The 18,883-nt window shown below is 38.5% G+C and overlaps 1 protein-coding gene across 7 annotated transcripts in view; it reads left to right on the plus strand.

The window, feature by feature from the left end:
- The window catches only part of UBE3D (ubiquitin protein ligase E3D), a 78,612-nt gene that overhangs the window by 19,264 nt on the left and 40,465 nt on the right, over positions 1-18,883 (plus strand). For 4 of the 7 annotated variants that reach the window (XM_071444033.1, XM_071444008.1, XM_071443999.1 and 1 more), the window contains one exon: positions 622-791. The exons of 1 other annotated variant lie outside the window; for it this stretch is intronic. In XM_071444033.1, coding sequence (XP_071300134.1) covers positions 622-791 — 170 coding nt within the window. Of the gene's footprint in view, positions 1-621; positions 792-4,025; positions 7,053-12,017; positions 12,265-18,883 lie in introns of those variants that run through there. 2 more of the 7 variants (XM_071444041.1, XM_071444026.1) reach the window with 2 other exon arrangements.

The raw sequence follows: 18,883 nt of genomic DNA on the forward strand, positions 1-18,883 counted from the left end.
CCAGTAAATATTTCTCAAATTGCTGTGAGCAAATAAGGCTGAAGAATTCTAGTCCCATTATGAAATTTGATATTTATTTTCCAAGTGAAGGTCTGCTGCAGCTGTTTGTAAATTCCAACATGCCTTTCAGACCATGTTAATTGTTGTCTTTTTCCTTTCATGTATTAGGTCCATAGAGTCATAACCACCATGCATCTTCTAAAAATCCTCAATTTTTGGCACTTCAGTGGGCAGTCCTTCAGTTTCCTGTCTTTAGCCCTCAGTTGCTCAACACCATATGTTTGACTAATGCCTAAAAAATTATGAAATTGGAGAAATAATGCATCTGGTACTAAAAGAGATGACTTGGGACTATTGCTTTTGTTCCTACCAAAGGGAATGTGCTACAGCCACAAAAAGAGGCAATTTCAATACTGATAAATCAGTATTGTGTTACCCTTTTTTCTCCACTAGAAGCTGTGCAGACTCTCTAAATAATAAAATATCAATTTATGTCTGTTAATACTTTGTTAGAAACTTTGTAAGAATGTGGCTTTAGTATCAGCTGCTTTAGGGTCACAGTAAAGTAACAAATTGAAATGTATCTAATGTACAGTAAACAAAATTATTTTTCATTTATAGATCTGGCTTTTAAATTCTGACACTTTGCTGGTAGAGTCTTTAGGAAGTTCCTCCTCCCACAGTGGTTTTACACTGTTTGGAGATATCCTTACACCTAGCTCTGGACCAGTGGGATCCTGGAATGCTCTCAAAGTCCTTTACCAGCCATGCATTCAATGCAGAAATAAGGAGTAAGTACAACCTTTTTTAAACTCAGATTCTGGTATTCATTTTCTTTGCGTTAGTATTTCTTCCATGTTCTTTGGACAGTCTGTTAATCTCAGATATAAACCTCTTTGAATTTGCATATTTCTTATAATGTTTTTTAAGCAAAATGCCATAGGACTAGTATTTGGTTTCTATTACAGAGAACAACCAGATTGTTGTTAGATTTTTTGCATTTTAATATTAAAATATAGACCAAAGAGTTTTGTTGTTTCTAAGGGCACATGTTGGTAACTTAGGTATTAGCATTTAAATTTCATTTGCTTTCAGCCCAATGACGACGTTATTTCAAAAAGAAGCAGGGCCCTGAGAGAAGGGAAAAGAGAAGTGATAAAGGTAGTCAAGTACAGTGTCATAAAAATGTTTTTCTTTCATATGTCTGAGTGTACTGGAGCCCTCATAAAGGAAACATTGATTTCAGCAATCTTTGAGTTCGACATTATGAAAAACATACGCCGCCTAACATGTTAGAGCCTTTATGTGTTGGAGAGCAAAGATAAGAGCATGCTGATTAAACAATGGCTCCAATGTTTGCAGGTGATGAAGTATGATTTAAGCATAATTTACTGCTTTTTTTGTGCAGTGACAGAAAAGAAAGCATTGATTTTGTATAAGTCACACTTAAATGGGGTTTATTGTTGTTTTTTCTTTAAACTTTGGAAACTAGGGGAAAGATTTAAATAAGTATGAATGAAGACATTCACTCCACACTCAGTCAATACACAAATAATTTATGCCCGAGACCTCATAAAAGTGCAACAGAAATTTTTTTCTCACAGAGACAAGCAAATGTGTCTATGAATTTAATGTTTTTGTAGGAGAAACCTACAACTTACAAGCATGTGTAACTCATTATAGTGTGTTTATCCTGCATGTTGCCAAGTGTATTCTTTTTATAATTCAAGCAGATGCAATAGTGAATAGCAGAAATGAACTGTGATGAATGGAGAGAATGCAAAATTTTAATATTTAGAGAAAAGGTCATTCTACATTGTTAATGTTAGTCATGTAAGAGAAAAAATACCTTTTTTGATGTAATAGCTTCAGAAGATGGCTTTGGAAAACCTTTATGATCTAAATGTTATTTAGGGATCCAAAATATATCCTGAAGTATTATAATTTAAACTGCTTATTCTGAGAATGGGAGATGTTTTGCAAGAATCTGTCTAAAATGAAAGATATTTCACTTACTACTCTTAAGTCTTACAGAAGTGTAACTTCCAGTTTGGCTTTTCAAGTTTCATTTCTTTATCACTGAGAAAGCTTAATTATCTTAACACACGTTCATCTACTCTGGCATATTATTGAGATAAAAGTCATCTACTTAGTCATTTTCCTGGCATTCACAAATGCTTTTCTTGAATGAAGTTCTCAGCAGCAGTATTTTAGTGTAAGATTATATTCAGTTCTTTCTATTTCCACGGACAGACTTGTTAGAAATCACCTTTTTGCAACTTTTTTTTCCCCACTCCACTACTTTGTATTTATCTTTGGGGTTTTGCAGTGAGCATAAAGAACAACTGAGGTTTTAATTCTTCTCTGACAGTAATTGGTATTTTCTCTATCTAGTTCCTGGGCAAGTAAAATTATGGAAGAGAAAATGGGAAGATTTTTTTTTTTAAGCTTTTAAACTGTTTGTTTAGTATTGTTTTTCCATTTTTATATTTCTAGGAAAGCGCAGTAAAAAGGACATTAGTACTTCAACCTGTTTCCACTAACTCATTTATCAGCTGGCCTCAAGTACCACCTGAATCTGTGCAATCAGACTGAAATCTTTCTATACTGAGCAGGAATAAACACAGCATAAGCAAAAATATCAAAACCAGTATGACTTATTTAATGTGATGCATTCGCATTTAGAACTCAAGTGTCATGTTGTCATACATACATGATTTCTTGATTGGTGCAAGTTCCAAAATTTTCAGATGTCCACATTCTGATAAAAATTATAGCATTTAACCTTGCTGTCTTCTGCACATACACCTGCCTTTGGAATAATGGAAAGGTTTCAGAGCCCAGGACCTGCTTCCCATGAGAGAGGAATAAGCAAGGACACCTCCAGAATAGAAAGGGATCAACAGGAGGTCTGCATACAATCTAGACCCCAGCAGACCCCCAGTAGTGATGTGTGCACTCTGGCATCCTGTTTTAGGTCAGAGGGCCTCTTCAGTTCCTGTGAGTCCCTGGGTACACTTGGGTTCTGTCCAATTCTGGCAGGGCCACAATCTGAGCTGTGTGATGTTTTCTTACTTGTGGACACTGCAGAGTCTGTGCTGGTTAGCTGGGCCATAGGTTAAAACAGATTAAGGTTACCTAGAAGTATTGTTTTTAATATCTAAAGATAGTAGCACAATCACATATTTGTAAAACATGTGTAAAGAAATGAAACAAAATCTGTATTTAGTTTATGTACACAAGCAGAAATCTACTTATTGTGAGATAAATGCACGGTTCCATTGTAGCAATTGACATCTTGGGCTTTGTGAAATTCTTCCTTGGCAAATGCTGCTGCTAAAGAGAGTCTGACTGATACTGCCTAATAATTGACATTCAGGCACCCTTTCCTGGGGATGCACTTGAATATTTTTCTTGAGGGGAATGTAGAAGCTTTTGAATGTCATCTTCATTTCAAGACTTTCAGGGTGTCAGAAGAAATTTATTGTCTCACTCGAAAACTCATTTTATCCCTCCTTTATTCAGAGCTCCGTTTTGCAATTCTTTGTAATTAACTTAATGCTTAATGCTCTTCCTTGGATACAGAAGTGTTTTTCCCCTTAAACTAGGAATTATGTCTTGTGAGCAACACTGCTTCAGTGAGCAACAGAACTCTCTTTCCTCCAGTAAATCACTGGCATATCTATCACTGTACCTTACATTCACTATTGCTCTAAATGTTAACAATGCAAAGGAAACAAACATTCAAGTAGGATAAATGGCCGTGGTTCATTACTGGCTGCTGACTGCTAATTACCCATTTGGAGTTATTGCTGTTTAGGGGTGGCTGATCCTGAAGCCTTTTCTAACAAAGCTGTGGTCTGAGTTAGGCTGAGCGTTGCTGTGGAGTTAATTACCTGTTGTGTGGCATCAACAATATGCTGATTTCATGTCAAATTTGTTCATCTCTGTTGACCATCAGCTCCTTTCCAGGTGGATTGTAGTCTAATGAGCAGCTTTCCTCTTTTTTTTTTTTTTTTGTGCAGGTTTTGTGCCTTTATCAAATGACATCCTAATTTTGTTCAGAATTTTTTTCCTTCTTGGTCGTGGCCATTTTTGTTCCCATCATGTGTCCTGCTGATGGCCCTTCCCAGCTCCATGTTGTCTGTAGAAGGAAGAATCATCTCTCTTCGTCCAGTCTCAGGGAGAGCAACTGACATATGGGATAGAAACAAACTGTGAACATGTCATGTGGAGCCTCTCTCCAAATACCTTTATTTTGGCAAGGAATCTTAACAGCTGTGCTCTGGGTATTCTCTGTATATTAGACTGCTTTGCTTGAGGACATTCAGTAACTTTTAAGGCATTGTGAAGTTAAAATAGGGTTAAGAGATATCCAGACATGCTACTTATAGTAGTTTTTGTCATTTCTCCTTAGAGCTGTATTCCTCTGTCTTCCTGAGGGTGGCCTTAAAGTGTTGTAGTGATTTGTATCTTACTCCTTCAGCAGTGAAACAGAGCTAGAAACACTGAGGTGTGTGTTATGTGTGATAACACAAGTTCTGGCTAAGTCGTCTGCAGTTAGGCTTTTAGCCCCTGGGGGAGCTTTATGAAAATTCTTCTACAGCAAATTAATAGAAACTGCATGAAAAAAGTACCTTATAAATGTGTTTGAGTTCCACTGGAGAAGGATACCTCATGTATTTTCTGCTCTGTCCTTTATAGATCATGTGCATGTGATTATGTTGGTTCCCTCCACTTTTCTCTCAACAGGGCTACTTTTCTCCACCTACAAATCTGCTGTGCAGACAGAAGAGGTCTTCCTTTCAAGTAGCAGGTTCTTGGCAAATAACACCTTATGTAAACAGCCCTAGCTGCTGGGAGTGATAATAGTAAATACTGCTGAAGTGAGAGTGTTGTAAAAATGTATGAAGAAAATTGAAAATGTGGTTACATGGCAATTTGACCATAACTTGATCTCAGAAAATATATGTGTAGGTACAGTGGGAGGAAAATTGCACTTTTCCCTTTAGAGTAGAGTGCTAGGCAAAGCTTTGTCAAAAGGTAGTTGATAGATTTTTGTATCTCATATGCATCTCTGAATGGTTTACAGCTTTTGCAGAAACCTTTTCCTATATAAAAATTTGCTGCTTATAATTTGGGAGTTGAAAAATTACTTCCAGAAGTTTTTCATTTTATTAGCTTTAGAGGGACAAGAATAAGCTGGAAAATTGAGTTTGTGGCTGAAAACCTGGAGGGTTTGAGTCCTAGTGCTTTTATTACAGTCCATATATTAGCTGTTTATGAAGCTGTTATTGATGTATTCCAGAATGTTGTTTATTTCTCCCAAGAATGGCTTTCATTCTATATATGACCCTAGAGTAATTCACTTCTCATAAAAACATCAAACTGTGTCCTGTTTCACTGATTTTTGAATGTCTGAGATTTTCGTAGTTTTTTGGTGACTCTTGCCTGTAGAAAACACATGGGACCACATAGATCAATAATTGATTGACTGAGGAGTGACCAGTGTTTCTCTGGTTTGTGCTATCTGTAAGCTGATTTCTCTATCTGGAATCATTAAAAGAGTAGATGTGATTGTAAATAGAACATGAAAGTTCTGGTTTGCTTCAGATTTTTTTTTTTCCTGTTCCCTTCTTGAATTATTTAATGGTATCAAGTTAAGAGAACTGACACCGTAGGTGGAATGAGTTACCTTAGAAGAGATGGCTGAACAGTCAGGCAGAAATTTTTAAAAGATAGAGTCTGATGCCAGTCAGGGTTTTGGGACAGGAAGGAAAAGAATACTTCTCAGAGTTTGATAGACATGTGGAAGCTATAAGCCTCATGAAATTTGAAGGCTTAGGCAGCAGACTGCTCTTCAGTGGCATCCTTCCTCACCTCTGGGAAAAAGCGTACGCAACTTTTAAGTATAACTTTCAGGAGAAATATCCTGACTTTCTTGTTTATTGAAACTACACCTGCCATGTGCAGCAGCCTTTTATGGTAGTTACTTAGAAACTTAGTTCTTTCTCTTAAACACTGACCTATCTTTCCACTCTTTGGAGCTGTTGTATTTTTGGTATCTAATCTTTGCTATTGAAAATTAGAAGTACTAATTGAAGTAGATAAAAGTGTTGGAATAAACTTTTTGTCTACTGAACAAATTCTCATATTTTTTCTCAAAAATTCGGCTCATTTTACCATTCCTGCTGAGTTTTTTACTTAGGTTGCTTTTTTTTGTTCATCTTTTGAAATTTCACATTGAAGTCAGAGGAGGAAGGATTCCTACTGGTTTTTAAAATGGGATTTGTAATCCCAAATCACTTATCTATTTGTTGATTATCTGACTGATAGCCTGCCTATCTTATGTATTGTGAAAAATGCTGTTGTATTAGTACTTGTCTTGCAGGGTACTGCTTTTTTCTCTGCATTAAAAGTGTTAAATGCTATCTACAGAATAATTGGCAATGTAAAAATATGAAATTGACTGTAAGGGCGATTGCTTAACTACTTCTTATGGTCTAATTTTTTTAAAGAAAAGATAGATAAATATTTCTTTAAGATCTCTGATCACAAATATGCTTTTGAATCAGGATTTGTGATTCTGTAATGTGATAAAACAAAAAATAAGTTTCAGGCTTTTACCTTCTTTCCATATTCTTCATATTTATTTGTGAAACACTGCAATTCAGGTAAGCACAATTTTGGTAGTTTTCATGTGTCTTTGACTCATCTTGCTGTAGTTCAGCTCTTTGAGGAATATTAGGATTGGTAATAAGAGAATTGTCAAGTTGGGTGGCAAAAAAATGGTAAATTAAAAGCAGCAAGACTATCTGAAACCAATTTAAAATGTGTTGTCAGAAACAACTGCATTGCCAGGTAGTTAATAACACTTATAGGATGATAGGAATGTAAGAAATGCCATGCTGGATCAGAGCACTTTAGCATGTTCTGCTTAGTTCTTATTGTCCCTCCAACATCCAGAAATGTTCTTCAGAGTAGTGTGTGAGCACTTTCCTGTAGTGCTCAGCTCTGTGGTTGTATTAAAGATGTCAGAGGATACAGCCCTGCCTATTTCTTTTACTGTCTGTTCATTTGTCTTTTGGTCATTTGTTTGTATAAATACTTTTTGGCCTTGTGGTGCTGTCTGCCTCCACAATCAAGTGACAAGTTCCAGAAGTTCACTACTGATGTGTAGTACTCTTTTGACCTCCCATGAAATTACGTCCTGCTAGATTTTGGGTGGGGATTAAAATCCAATAAATAAATCCACAATTCAGAATTCCCACCAGCTAAATGGACATGGGGATCCTAAACTACAGCATGTAGTGTTCTTGCTGATTACAGTTAGAGGCTAGACTTACTTGCTGGAAGGAAATCAATGTCACATCTACTCAAGTCTTACTGTATTTATGTATAGCTCTCATTTTGCTTTCCTTGTAACACTGCTTTTTTTAAAACCGGGTAGCCTAAATATGATAGTGCTGATCGATTGAGGGTAATTTTATAACCATACATCAAACATAGCAGATTTCCACTTGGATGCTTGCAGTTTGTTTCTCATAGACTTATAAAGACTGTTGGGTTCGCTTGGGAACTCTAAGTACTCAACTCCTGTAATGCCTTTAAAATGACGGGATCTATTTGAGCAGGCAGGAATCAAATAATGAGGCAGGAATGAAAAAGCAAATCTTACGAAAGCTTATTGGACAGATGGTTGACATTAACTACTTTAACTTCATAACTTGATTTATTTATTGGATTTTAGTATCTTGGCCTGTTTTAAATTAATTAGCATTTGTTGTTTCTATTGTATTTCTCCATGACAGGCTGTGTAAACTAACAATACTTTACGATTTAAGCTGCCACTTTTACTTGAAATATTTTTGAATTGGTAAGGCTAAAGCAAATTGGGAGTGTATGACTTGAGACCAAAGAAAAAAGGCTTATTTATAAAATTGGTCAGGATACTTCCATCTTTGTGTGTGCAGCAACAATAGGATATTACTGCTGGTTGCCTCTTTTGAATACTGTGGCATCAAAACAGAACAAGTAATTCTTATGATGGCTCCTCTGCATACTGGCCTTAAGCTATAAATTAAATTATTTGTATAATTAATAAGCATAATAAGTGATACCTATCACAGAATCACAGAGTGGGTAAGGTTGGAAGTCACCACTGTGGGGCCATCTGGTCCAACCACCCTGCTCAAGCAGGGTCATCCTAGAGCATATGGCATAGAATTGAATCCAGATGGTTCTTGAATATATCCAGTGAGGGAGACTCCACAACGTCTCTGGGCAATATGTTCCAATACTCAGTCACCTGCACAGTAAAAAAAATTCTTCCTCATATGTGGGTGGAACTTGCTGTGCATCAGTTTCTACCCATTGCTTCTTGCCCTATTGCTCAGCACCTCTGAGAAGGGCCTGGTTCCAACCTCTGACATCTCCCTTTAGATACTGATAGACATTGATGAGGTCCCCTCTCAGCTACCTCTTCTCCAGACTGAACAGGCCCAGCTCCCTCCGCCTTTCTTTATAAGAGAGATGCTCCAGTCACCTCATCAACTTTGTTGTCCTCCACTGGACCTGCTCTAGGAGCTCCTGTCTCTCTTGTAATAAGAGGCCCAGAACTGGACCCCAGCTGTGGCCTCACTAAAGCTGAGTAGAGGAGCAGGATCACCTCCCTTCACCTGTTGGCAATGCGCTTCCTAATGCACCCCAGGGTACCACTGGCCTTCTTGGCCACATGCTGGTTCATGGACAGCTTGTTCCACTAGGACCCCCAGGTCCATCTCCCAGCAAGTCAGTGTCCAGCCTGTAGTAGAGCCCCAGGGCACTCTTCCCCAGGTGCAGGAAGAGTAACCCCTGGCAAGTACCTGAGGTACTTGCCTATGTTGAATTTCAGAAGGTTCCTCTCTGCCCCTCTCTCCACTCTGTCAAGGCCCTTCTGAAGGGCTGCAGAGCCCTCTGGGGTATCAGCTACTCCTCCAGCTTTGTGTCATCAGTGAACTTGGAGAGGAGGCCTCTGCCCCTCCATCTAAGACATGGAGGCATAGGTTAAGCAACACTGGGGGACCACCACTGAACCTTGGGGGACATCACTAGTCCAGGCCTCCAACTAGACCCTGTGCCACAGATCAGGACCTTCTGGATCTGTCCTTCATTCAGTTCTCAATCCACTTCACCATCTGTGGGCATGAATGTTTGAGGAAGATGTGGAGGAGATCTGACTGGAAAGCTGGGAAGGGTTGTTTCAGGGAATAAAATTGTGTGGAATTTTAGAGCTTCAGACAAGTAATTTCCAAAAGACTGGACTATTAGATCTACTCAGAGTGAGATGTTGGATTGACCATGTCTGTTTTCCCACTGTGTGTGGCCATGAGAGTAACAGCTCAGTAGCTGTTCTTGCAGGGAGGTGAGTATTTTCTCTTTATATGTCTAGTTTAGCTTCTACCTCTGCCAGAAGACTTTAAAATGCACCTTCAACTTGACTCTTTTGCTCTCTGGATGCAATTTGGAGTGACATCTGTAAGACCCCAAAAACATGCTTGAAAAGAGTCTTAAAAGGGCTTATGGTTTTTTATGTACTCTGACTTAGATGCACGGGATGAATACTAGTAAAGATATTCTGAAGAGGTCAAAACAATAAAAAAATTGACTGGCAACTTTGGAAAATCAGAAAATTTTGACGTAAGTTTAGAGCACCATTCAATCAACATAAAAGCATCTTCTCAAAGCATTGACTTAGCAAGCTCCAATCCCATCCATTTTTAAGTTACTCAGAACTGTAAGAAGAAGGAATGAGTAGAAGAAAGAGAAAGACAGGAGGGTACAGAAGAGAGCAAGTATAGCTACCACTCCTGGTTCCAGTGGTGTTCAGCTGATAGAAGTTCCAAGAAGAGATAGGGCCACGATGTGCTCACTGCATGTCCTGGCTTAGATACCCTTTGGCTTTCCTGGGCCCCTCCCCTGGTGGGACTTCTGGTCATCTGGTCACTCTGGGGCTAGAGTGGGGCTCCAGAGGTGAGTGTGGAGCATTGCTTGTGCTGTGCTAGGGATTGGCATCCTTTGCAGGGCTGCCATACAGGCCTGGGGGTGTGTGGGGCACATCATTGCCTCATGGAAGCCAAGGCCCAACCCACCCCTTCCCATATGCACCTGAAATGTTTTGAGCCAGGAATCCTTTTAGTCTCAGAACATCTTTGCACAGAGAGCTACACTGGTACCACAGTCTTGATTGGACTGTTACTCAACCATTTGTTAATTATCAAGTGTGGATTTACTTCTTTACCTATGGTGTGTTCTCCTACATCTGAACTCCATTCTAATTAACTTAATATACATAAGGTTTATAGCAGTCTTTTTTTCAGCTGTTGCATCTCCTGTTTGAACAAGGTCATCTACTGAAAGACTTCTCATTGAGCTGGTGTCTGTTGACACAGTTTTTTGTGACTGTGGTCACAAGGGTTTTCAGGATGAAGAAGAGACGAGAATGTTGACTCCATGATCAGAAGGCTTGATTTATTATTTTATAATATATGTTACATTAAGACTATACTAAAAAGAAATAGAAAGGAAAAGGTTTCTTCAGAAGCTAGCTAAGCTAAGAATAGAAAAGAATGGATAACAAAGATCTGTGTCTCAGACAGAGAGCAAGAGCCAGCTCTGTCATTAGTGATCAGTAAATCTAAACATCTACAGGAGACCAATCACAGGTCTACCTGTTGCATTCCACAGCAGCAGATAACCATTGTTTACTTTTGGTTGCTGAAACTGCAGCTTCTAACAAGGAAAAATCCTAAGAAAGGATTTTTCATGAAAGATGTCTGCGACAGTTATTCCATGCATCCTTCGCTTCCTTTTATCAAAAATCTGTTTTAGTCTGTCTGTAACATGAATTCTTGCATCAGCACTGGTTTAAACATAGATTTAAGTCTTCCATCTAAATCCCCTTTCTGTTCCTTTTTTCTTCTTCTGCTCTTGCTCATGTCCAGAACTTGGCTGCCAGGCTGCATGCCTCCCTTATCCTGTATCTTGTGTTTCTAAGCTGAGACTAACTTTTCCTTTTTCTTGACCCATAACATTTTAAGAAAGCTCATAAAACTAAAGAGCCAAAACAATCTGCCTTCACTAATCTGACTGTGTCAAGGTGTCTGTGTGGGCTGCAGCCCCCACAGTGCTCTCACATGGTTGGTGGGTGGCTCTGTGATTCCTCCTGCTGTGCCTTGTGTCTGCAGCCGGACAGAAGGACTCTGGACAGCTCTACCTAAAAGCTGCCAAGGGCTCCATCAGCGTCAGCCAGGATTAAACAGGCACTGGTAAATCTCTGCTGTAGCAGAAAGGAGGAAGCTTCAGAATAGTTGAAAGGGAAAACTTGGGAAATAGCTCTGAGGAGAGGAGGTGTTAAAACTAGGGACAGTTTTGGGAAGGGTGGAGGGTTTATTTATGGAAGAGTATTTCCCTGCACAGGGGAAAACTGACAGACATGTGTGGACACATACTGGCAGAGGACATGGAAAAAGGGCAAGTGGAAAGTTGAGTCTTTCCAGATATGCAGTTGGTCTGCTGTGAATTTCCAGAGTGAGCTGTGGGATGTAGTAAAAGATGTAAAAAAATTTATACTGGTTGAGGATTTTGACTTAACTTGAAGTTTACTTTTAGGAGAGGAAGCTGTGCTCTTGACTGCTGGTTTTATTAATTTAGGATTTAATTGCTTGTTAAATTTGACTTCTAGCCACATCTGATACTTCAGCTTTGTGCTACCTGCATAGAGTGAGCTTCTGTACAATTTTTGCAAGAGGTATAATTTTTTGTGAAGTGGAAAAAGAGTGATAAAAATAAATTCGTCTATTAAAATTGTGGTTTCGGTGTGAAAGGGAAAATATGACATATATGAAATTCTAACTTCAATCATTAGGCTTTTGTTTGGCAATGGTTTAGATTGAATGACTAGAAAGAATAAATCTTGCTGTCAGCAAATTCGGGATCTACCACTTCTATTATTTGTGGTGTTTCTTTCTTTGCTGCAGGTAATTGCATCTTAAAATACTGAATTTCCTTCTCTTCTGAAGTCAGTACATCAGGAAAAAACTTCAAAGCATCAAGCTGAGAGATTTTTGTGAACAGTGATTACAGCATTTTTTCTGTACAGCAGGATAACTTCTCCCTTTGGATTCAGACATAATATTCTGGAGTGCCTGGTATTTGTGAATATTTCTATATGGAATATCAACAGTGCTGTGGAAGAGATTTAATTTTACCCAGAGGTTTAAAAATCAGAGGCCAGAAAACATTTTCGTCTTTATATTGTTCTGAAAATCCATTTCAACTTTAGAAATGGCCCCCTGCTTGGTATAATAGGACTTTAAAAGGGAATTAAAGTTTATGGAGCATGTATAAATCTTCATGTGGCACAGCTGGTAGGAATAACCTCTGTAAGAACACCCAGCCAAGTGCTTTGTACTGTGGCTAGGGAACTTAGAGCTTTATGTACAGGGTAACAGCAGTGCCATCTCATCATGCAGACCATTGGATCATTCAACTTTGATTTAATTTGATTTTTTTCTTCACAGATAATTCTTCTCTGCTGCTTGCTTGGTTTGCTTTGCTGACAAAACCAGTGTTACTATTTGTGGCTCTTCCACAGCCCTGAATGCACACCTGTTTCAATACTGTTAGGGCAGGGTATCAAAGACACCATCCCTCTGGTACCAGTGACAGTGTTGAGACTGCTGGCTGGTGTGACAGTGGCAGTGAGCTCATATTAGGGCTATGTTTTCTACATAGTGCTTAATTCCCATGGTTTGTGGTTAGAGCCTTTCCTGGGGACAGTGGTGGGACCATTAGTAACAAGGCAAGGATATAGATACCACATTGCTGCTGGGTTTGCCTCTTTGCCACTCTCCCTGCAGATGGGAGTTTCTAGATGGGAAACTCAGATTGTGTTGCAGAAGGCAACCCTGCTTTTCAATCATGGTCTTAGGTGAGGTTACTGCACCAACTGTTTGTCTTGCTTTTACAGCACAGACACCTGAGCCACTTGACAGTCAAGTCCTCAGGTGCTGCAGTGTAGAGCATGTGGTTGAAAGTAAATTGTTGACAATTCTGGATTGCTTAAAGACACTGTACATTGAACCACGGAAGTTTAGGACATGAGTGATGAGCAGTTCAGGTGTCCAGGCAGGGTCAGCTATTGAAACCAGTGGCTTCATCAGCCCTGCTCATCCATCAGGTCACTGAGTACCAGGAGTGAGTGATGCAAATACCTCCCAGTGTGCTCTCAGTGCACAGAAATAGCAGGTTACATCAGCTTTACAGCATTTATGCATTGGGTCTGAATGTCTTCTTTTTTTCACCTGTAACTACTAATTAAAAAAAAAAAATCTTACTTAATAAACCTATGCTGATTTATCATAATTGCATCTATCAATCCATTTGTGATGGCTAGATGCAGGAATTTCAACCCTAAGTCCCTTCCCTAAGGCCACATTAGTCAGTATAAGCTCTGACTGATACATAGAACAATTTTTTTTTCCAAACTCATAAGGATGTGTAAAAATTTTATGATGTTGCTTTAACAAGGCCCACTGAGATTTGGGATTAGATATCTAAGGCCTTATTGAAGACAAAACATTTCCTATGTTCAGCCATGCAGAGCAAAGCTACTCTTTAGACGGCACTTTAAAAATGAAGATAATTTGATAAACATAGAATTGAAATAATAGAGAAAGGTATGAGGGATCTTTCCTCTGAATTCCTTTACTGCAAAGCCACAGTTACTATTAACAAATATAAAATGTAAATTGGAGTGGCAGCATTGAACTTTAAGGCCATTTCACTATACTAGGAACCAGCAGTGAAAATCTTTAGCATTGTTAGAAGAAAACTACTTGCAATGCTGAAGAAAAGCAGAGGATGGAAGATAGACTTCATTCCCTAGCAGGAGAATTCATTCTCCTGTACAGTTAATCAGATTTCTTAGTCTCACTCTTCAGCACCCAAATCTCTGTTCTTTCTCTAAGAGGCAATTTTTACTCAGGTATGCCACTGTTAGGGCCTCAGTTTAGCATCCCTCTACTTCCTTCTCCTGGGAAACTCTAGAAGGAAAATTAAGTGGAATGTATTTCATGAGAAATTTCATGTTCAACTCCCTCTTGTTTTCTTTGAGGAATTAAGAAATGAAACTGTTTCCACAGGCTTGGAAATTAAAAATCTGATTTAACATTAGGCCATTTAACTAAATTATAAAAATTGAACCTAATATTTTTAGGAAGGGTATTTTACAGGAGGCCACAGTGCGGTTGCCAGAGAGTTTTAAGTTCCACATTTTCAAAGCACCAGACTTGCTTTATATATTTTCACTCCTTTGCTTAAACCTGAGCAATCTGTCTATCAGAAACTTAAGTGCATTCTTTGTCTCTCTCAAGAAACCAGGTGTTCTCCTTTTGTAAGGGTTATAGATTGATAAATATGTACACTATTCAGCTTCCTTTGGGTAAATTTCTACTGTTTTAATTTTCAGTGTTTGCTGTAAAAGTATTTAGATTCACTGAGAGTTCATACAGGGCAGTCTACAGGTAACTGAGCTGCACAGTCCCAGAAAACCTTGAAGAAAAAATGGAAGCCTGAATGTGGCTGGGGATGGTATTGCTGTGTTTTCAAGCAGTGACACTGAGTACTGTATGACTTAATGCAGACACACAGATGTTCTAGATTAGTGATTAAGCTACAGGTACTGGTCTTTAAGCAGTATCTGCATGAATTTTTACACTCTGTAGATCCAACAGGAATATGTAATCCCTCCTATGCCCCAATGATGTTTTGTTTCAATAGGTGATGGGAGCATTGTCTTGGAATGTCCTTGTTACCTACCTTGCTTAATGTAGAATGATTTAGTCTGGATACAAAGTTCTGCTTTTAAGGATGAAGAGTTAGTAAATAGTTAAATCTGATGAAACACCAAACAATTATTGTTCATCTCTTGAATTGTTTTGCTATTGTGGGGCCTTCTTTTGTTTTTTCTGCAGCATCTCTGGGATTTGAGATTTTGTTAATAATGATTATTGCAGTTGGGCACACATGACATAGTTGCTGCTGCTCTGTAGATATTTCAATCAGAGTTACCAATTTGGAAATCAGCTGGTAGCTGTTTTGGGCAAGCAAACCAGGTATTTTTGGACTGACTTCAGTAATGTCTCATTGAATCAAGGAGGACTTCAAACAAATTAAACTGGAAAACAAATCAGTCACGGATGAAACTAGGAGCTTAATAACTCAAAATAATTCTTGACATTGCATTTGTGATGCTTAGAATTATTATAAGAGATCAAGAATAGTAAGTTTTTTTTTTAAAAATCTTGGACATTGTATACTAATTTATTTTGAAATAGATATATTAGTAAAAAAACTTGCTAAGGTACTGCAGCTTGGTTCACTGCCCCTGTTTTCATTATGAGAACTTCTACTTCTCTTTGAAAAATAAATTATCTTTACAGTCTCCAGCTTTTTTTTAATCCCCTTGCTCTTAGAATAATTTGCTCACCTGAGAAGTGATTGGGTGAACTGAAGTGAATTAAATGCCATTTCAAATTACATAGGTCTTCTCTTTCTTAAGCATCTGACCCTCAGTGGGTCTGGGCATACTGCTCATGAGGGTTTTGGAACCTTTTGTACTGAACTAGTACAAAAGAATAGAATACTAGAATTCTTGTATTTGATCTGCCTTGCCACTGTTTAGAATGATGGTTTTGGATTTTTTGATTGCCTCTTTATCAACCTTTCACATTTTACATGGTGAAAAATAATTCTCGGATACTGGATGTAGCATTTGTACAGAGGGAAACTTTCTGTGAAGGGCCCTTGTATTTATAATAGGATACCTGACACCATATTTTTTATGTTCACTAACATAAGACCTCATTTTGATGATTTTAAAATAAAGATTATAGTTTCATGGAGAGATGTAAAGGCACTTTCAGGAGAGTAGTGTTATTGATAACATCTGGGCATTCAAAAATCTAGACATGCCAATATTTTTGAAAAAGACATAAATGTCTTCCTCCTGAGTCTCCTATTTTATGATTGGAGTTTCCAGCATTGAGAGGGGAAAGCATGAGGAAAGAGTCTCTAAAATTATTCCTGTGTGAGAGTTTGGTGGAAGTGGAGCCCAGGAGACAGCAGAGATATTTTGAGTTTTCTCTGGTCCTTCTACCTAGTGTCAGCCCCTGGAAGGGCTGAGTGGCAGCCTATTGGCTCAGCCTTCAGGTGGGAAGCTCAGCTGCATGCAGGAGATGCTGCTAATGTGCAGACAGTGAGGAGAAGGTGCTCTACATTTATGACCCATCTCTTGAGTCCCTTGATAAGATTCTGTAAGTTCTTGAGGTTGGTTTACAGAAAAAGTACACCAAGGCAAATACCTTTTTTTTTCTCTGGGAAAGTGAAGTGTTTGTGACAGTACTTGGACTTGATAGTGTTAGGTTAACAGCTGTACTGTATGATCTTAGAGGTCTATCCCAATCAAAATGATTCTGTGATTTTATATTTTCTGTCTTTCTTGCCAGTTGTCTCCACCTTCCTTCTCCTGCCCTGACTTTTAAGCACATTTGCTTTATTTGCACAATTTTGGAGATAAACCTTTTGGGTTATACTTTTCCTACAATATCTGTAAAGCAAGTGTTCATGTAGAGGAATATGCTGTCAATCATGAAAAAAACTATAGGTTGACAACAACAGTTGCAAGAAGAGTCTGCTGAGGAAAGCAGCCGGTCCAGCAGACATCACTAGTCCCATAAGCAGGCTTCCCTAAAATTAAATGAACCTTTTAAGGGTGAGCTGTCTGGAATTACTTTGCATTTACTAGAGTAACTATATTGATGCCAGCAGGTGCCCTGAGGGAGCTTTTACACAGTACTTTGTTTTTCTACAGCTCTACTATGCACTTGCACCGTTCAGGAAATAAGGGCTATTAGAAGAGGCATACATGCATTTGCTGGGGCAAGTGGCCTTTACATACCCTTAAATACATTACTTGTTGAGAGGTTAGAAAAAACCAAAAAAAGAAATGTAACCTGAGAATTCAAGTATTTGGTTCAGACATACTGGGAAGAGAGGCCTTTTAGTTTGATGGTGTCGCTGTTCACATTTGATATTCCTTGCAAGTAAGATGGCACCAGTCAGGCTGTTAGCACAGGTCAGTAGCACACTGCTGTGTCCTCTGCATCCATCCCAAGCACAGTAGTCTACAGTTATTGTCATACATTAGGGAAATAATGAGCAATCTGTTCTAATATAGAGCAAGATGTATCCAGGAAGGAATCAAGAGGTGCTTAAGGTGAAGAAAAGTATTTTAGGAAGCATTCAAATCTATCCGATCATTCTGAGTTGTATAGCTGTATTTAAGAAAACTGCATTGTACAGTCATAGTACTACTTTTGCTACTGCCATCCTCCACTATGGTGAATTATCAGCAGTGATCTGGCTGCAGGAATCTGATCTTTATTGTTTTCAGAAAGTTACTTTAATTCTTTCTACCTGGGATGCAGTAAGACATGAAAAAAAATGCAACTTAAAGCCTTAACACAACCATGAAGGTGAAGAAGCTTATTCTAAAGCTTTGGCCGTGCAGTTTTTATGACAGTAATTTGCCTCTCCTTTTAGTGGGACCTCATTGCTTTGCTGCTGAGAAGTCAGCAATTGCATTGTACTTTGGAGCTGCACCAGCAATTCTGCATAGTGTGGATGTTAAAGAGCAGTCACAGCAGACTTTAGGCGATGCTCAGCAAGAGCTAAACTCCAGTGCTTTTCTTGGTTTTGTAGGAAAATTAAATGAATGTGGATTCTACTCTTGCACCCAGGTAGGCAAAAATTACGTAGGAATTTTTAGAAAGTAGTTTAAAAAATATATATTGTGACAGAATTCACTGTCTGCCTTGTTTTCTTCCTGTTATATCTAGATATGTTTGACATCACAAGCCCAGCAGGAGCTTTTTCTCTGTGAGCTTCTATTCCTCAGTCAGGTGCTCTAAAAAGACCTTCACTGTAACTGATAAGCATTTGCATCAGTTTTCTGCTTTTACAGGTTCAGTTTTTGCAGTAAGCTGTTGATCTTGTAGATGAATGAAGAAAGACTGTCTCTATCCATAGATAGTTGTTGCTATGGGTTTGCTCTGTGGATAGATCTGCTGCTGCTATGCCTTTATGGACTGTGGTTTTGCTGGTGGAGCATATTCTGGGCCATACCCAGCAGGTTTGGGATTTTATATCCAAGACCAGTTCCCATGAAATTAAAATCACTTTTTCTCTTCATTCTTGGATGAGCCTATTTCTGCTTACCTGGTGCTGAAACTAAACAAAGACTAAATATGTCTTAGTTGTACTCACAGACCATCTGTACATAGTTTGAGTACTGTTGAGAATTTTAAATTTAGTACATTTGTGAGTGTTTGTGGTCCCACATATCTAGGTGTCCCATTGAACATAAGTCTGCTTTAGACATTGTTACTTGATTTAGGTTTTCCTACATCCATTTTAGATCCTATGAATCTTCAACCTACAGGTTTCAGAATAGATGAACACCTGCTAATCCTTCTGTGATGTTTAAGCTTTATTTCAGTGATTCTTGCAGCTGAAATTGTGTTTTGTCTTCCACAGAGACTGTACAGTTGGTGCTGTTTTGCAATGGAATGAAAATATTTTATGGGTGATAAGAGTTTGCAGCTTAAAATTAATGCTTTTGAAATTGCATAGCAGCCAGATGGAGAAGGAAAGGCAATGTAGAAAAGAAGTTGGTGAACACCCAAGAATATTTAGTCTGGAGAAGTATGTTGAGCATTACTTTGAAATTACATACTCCATGGCAAAGTTACTCCTGGACAGAACTAAAATGTCAAGATTTATT

Source organism: Agelaius tricolor, unplaced genomic scaffold (assembly GCF_023055355.1).
Source record: "Agelaius tricolor isolate 1412-34295 unplaced genomic scaffold, bAgeTri1.0.p SCAF_1, whole genome shotgun sequence".
In the NCBI taxonomy this organism is placed as follows: domain Eukaryota; kingdom Metazoa; phylum Chordata; class Aves; order Passeriformes; family Icteridae; genus Agelaius; species Agelaius tricolor.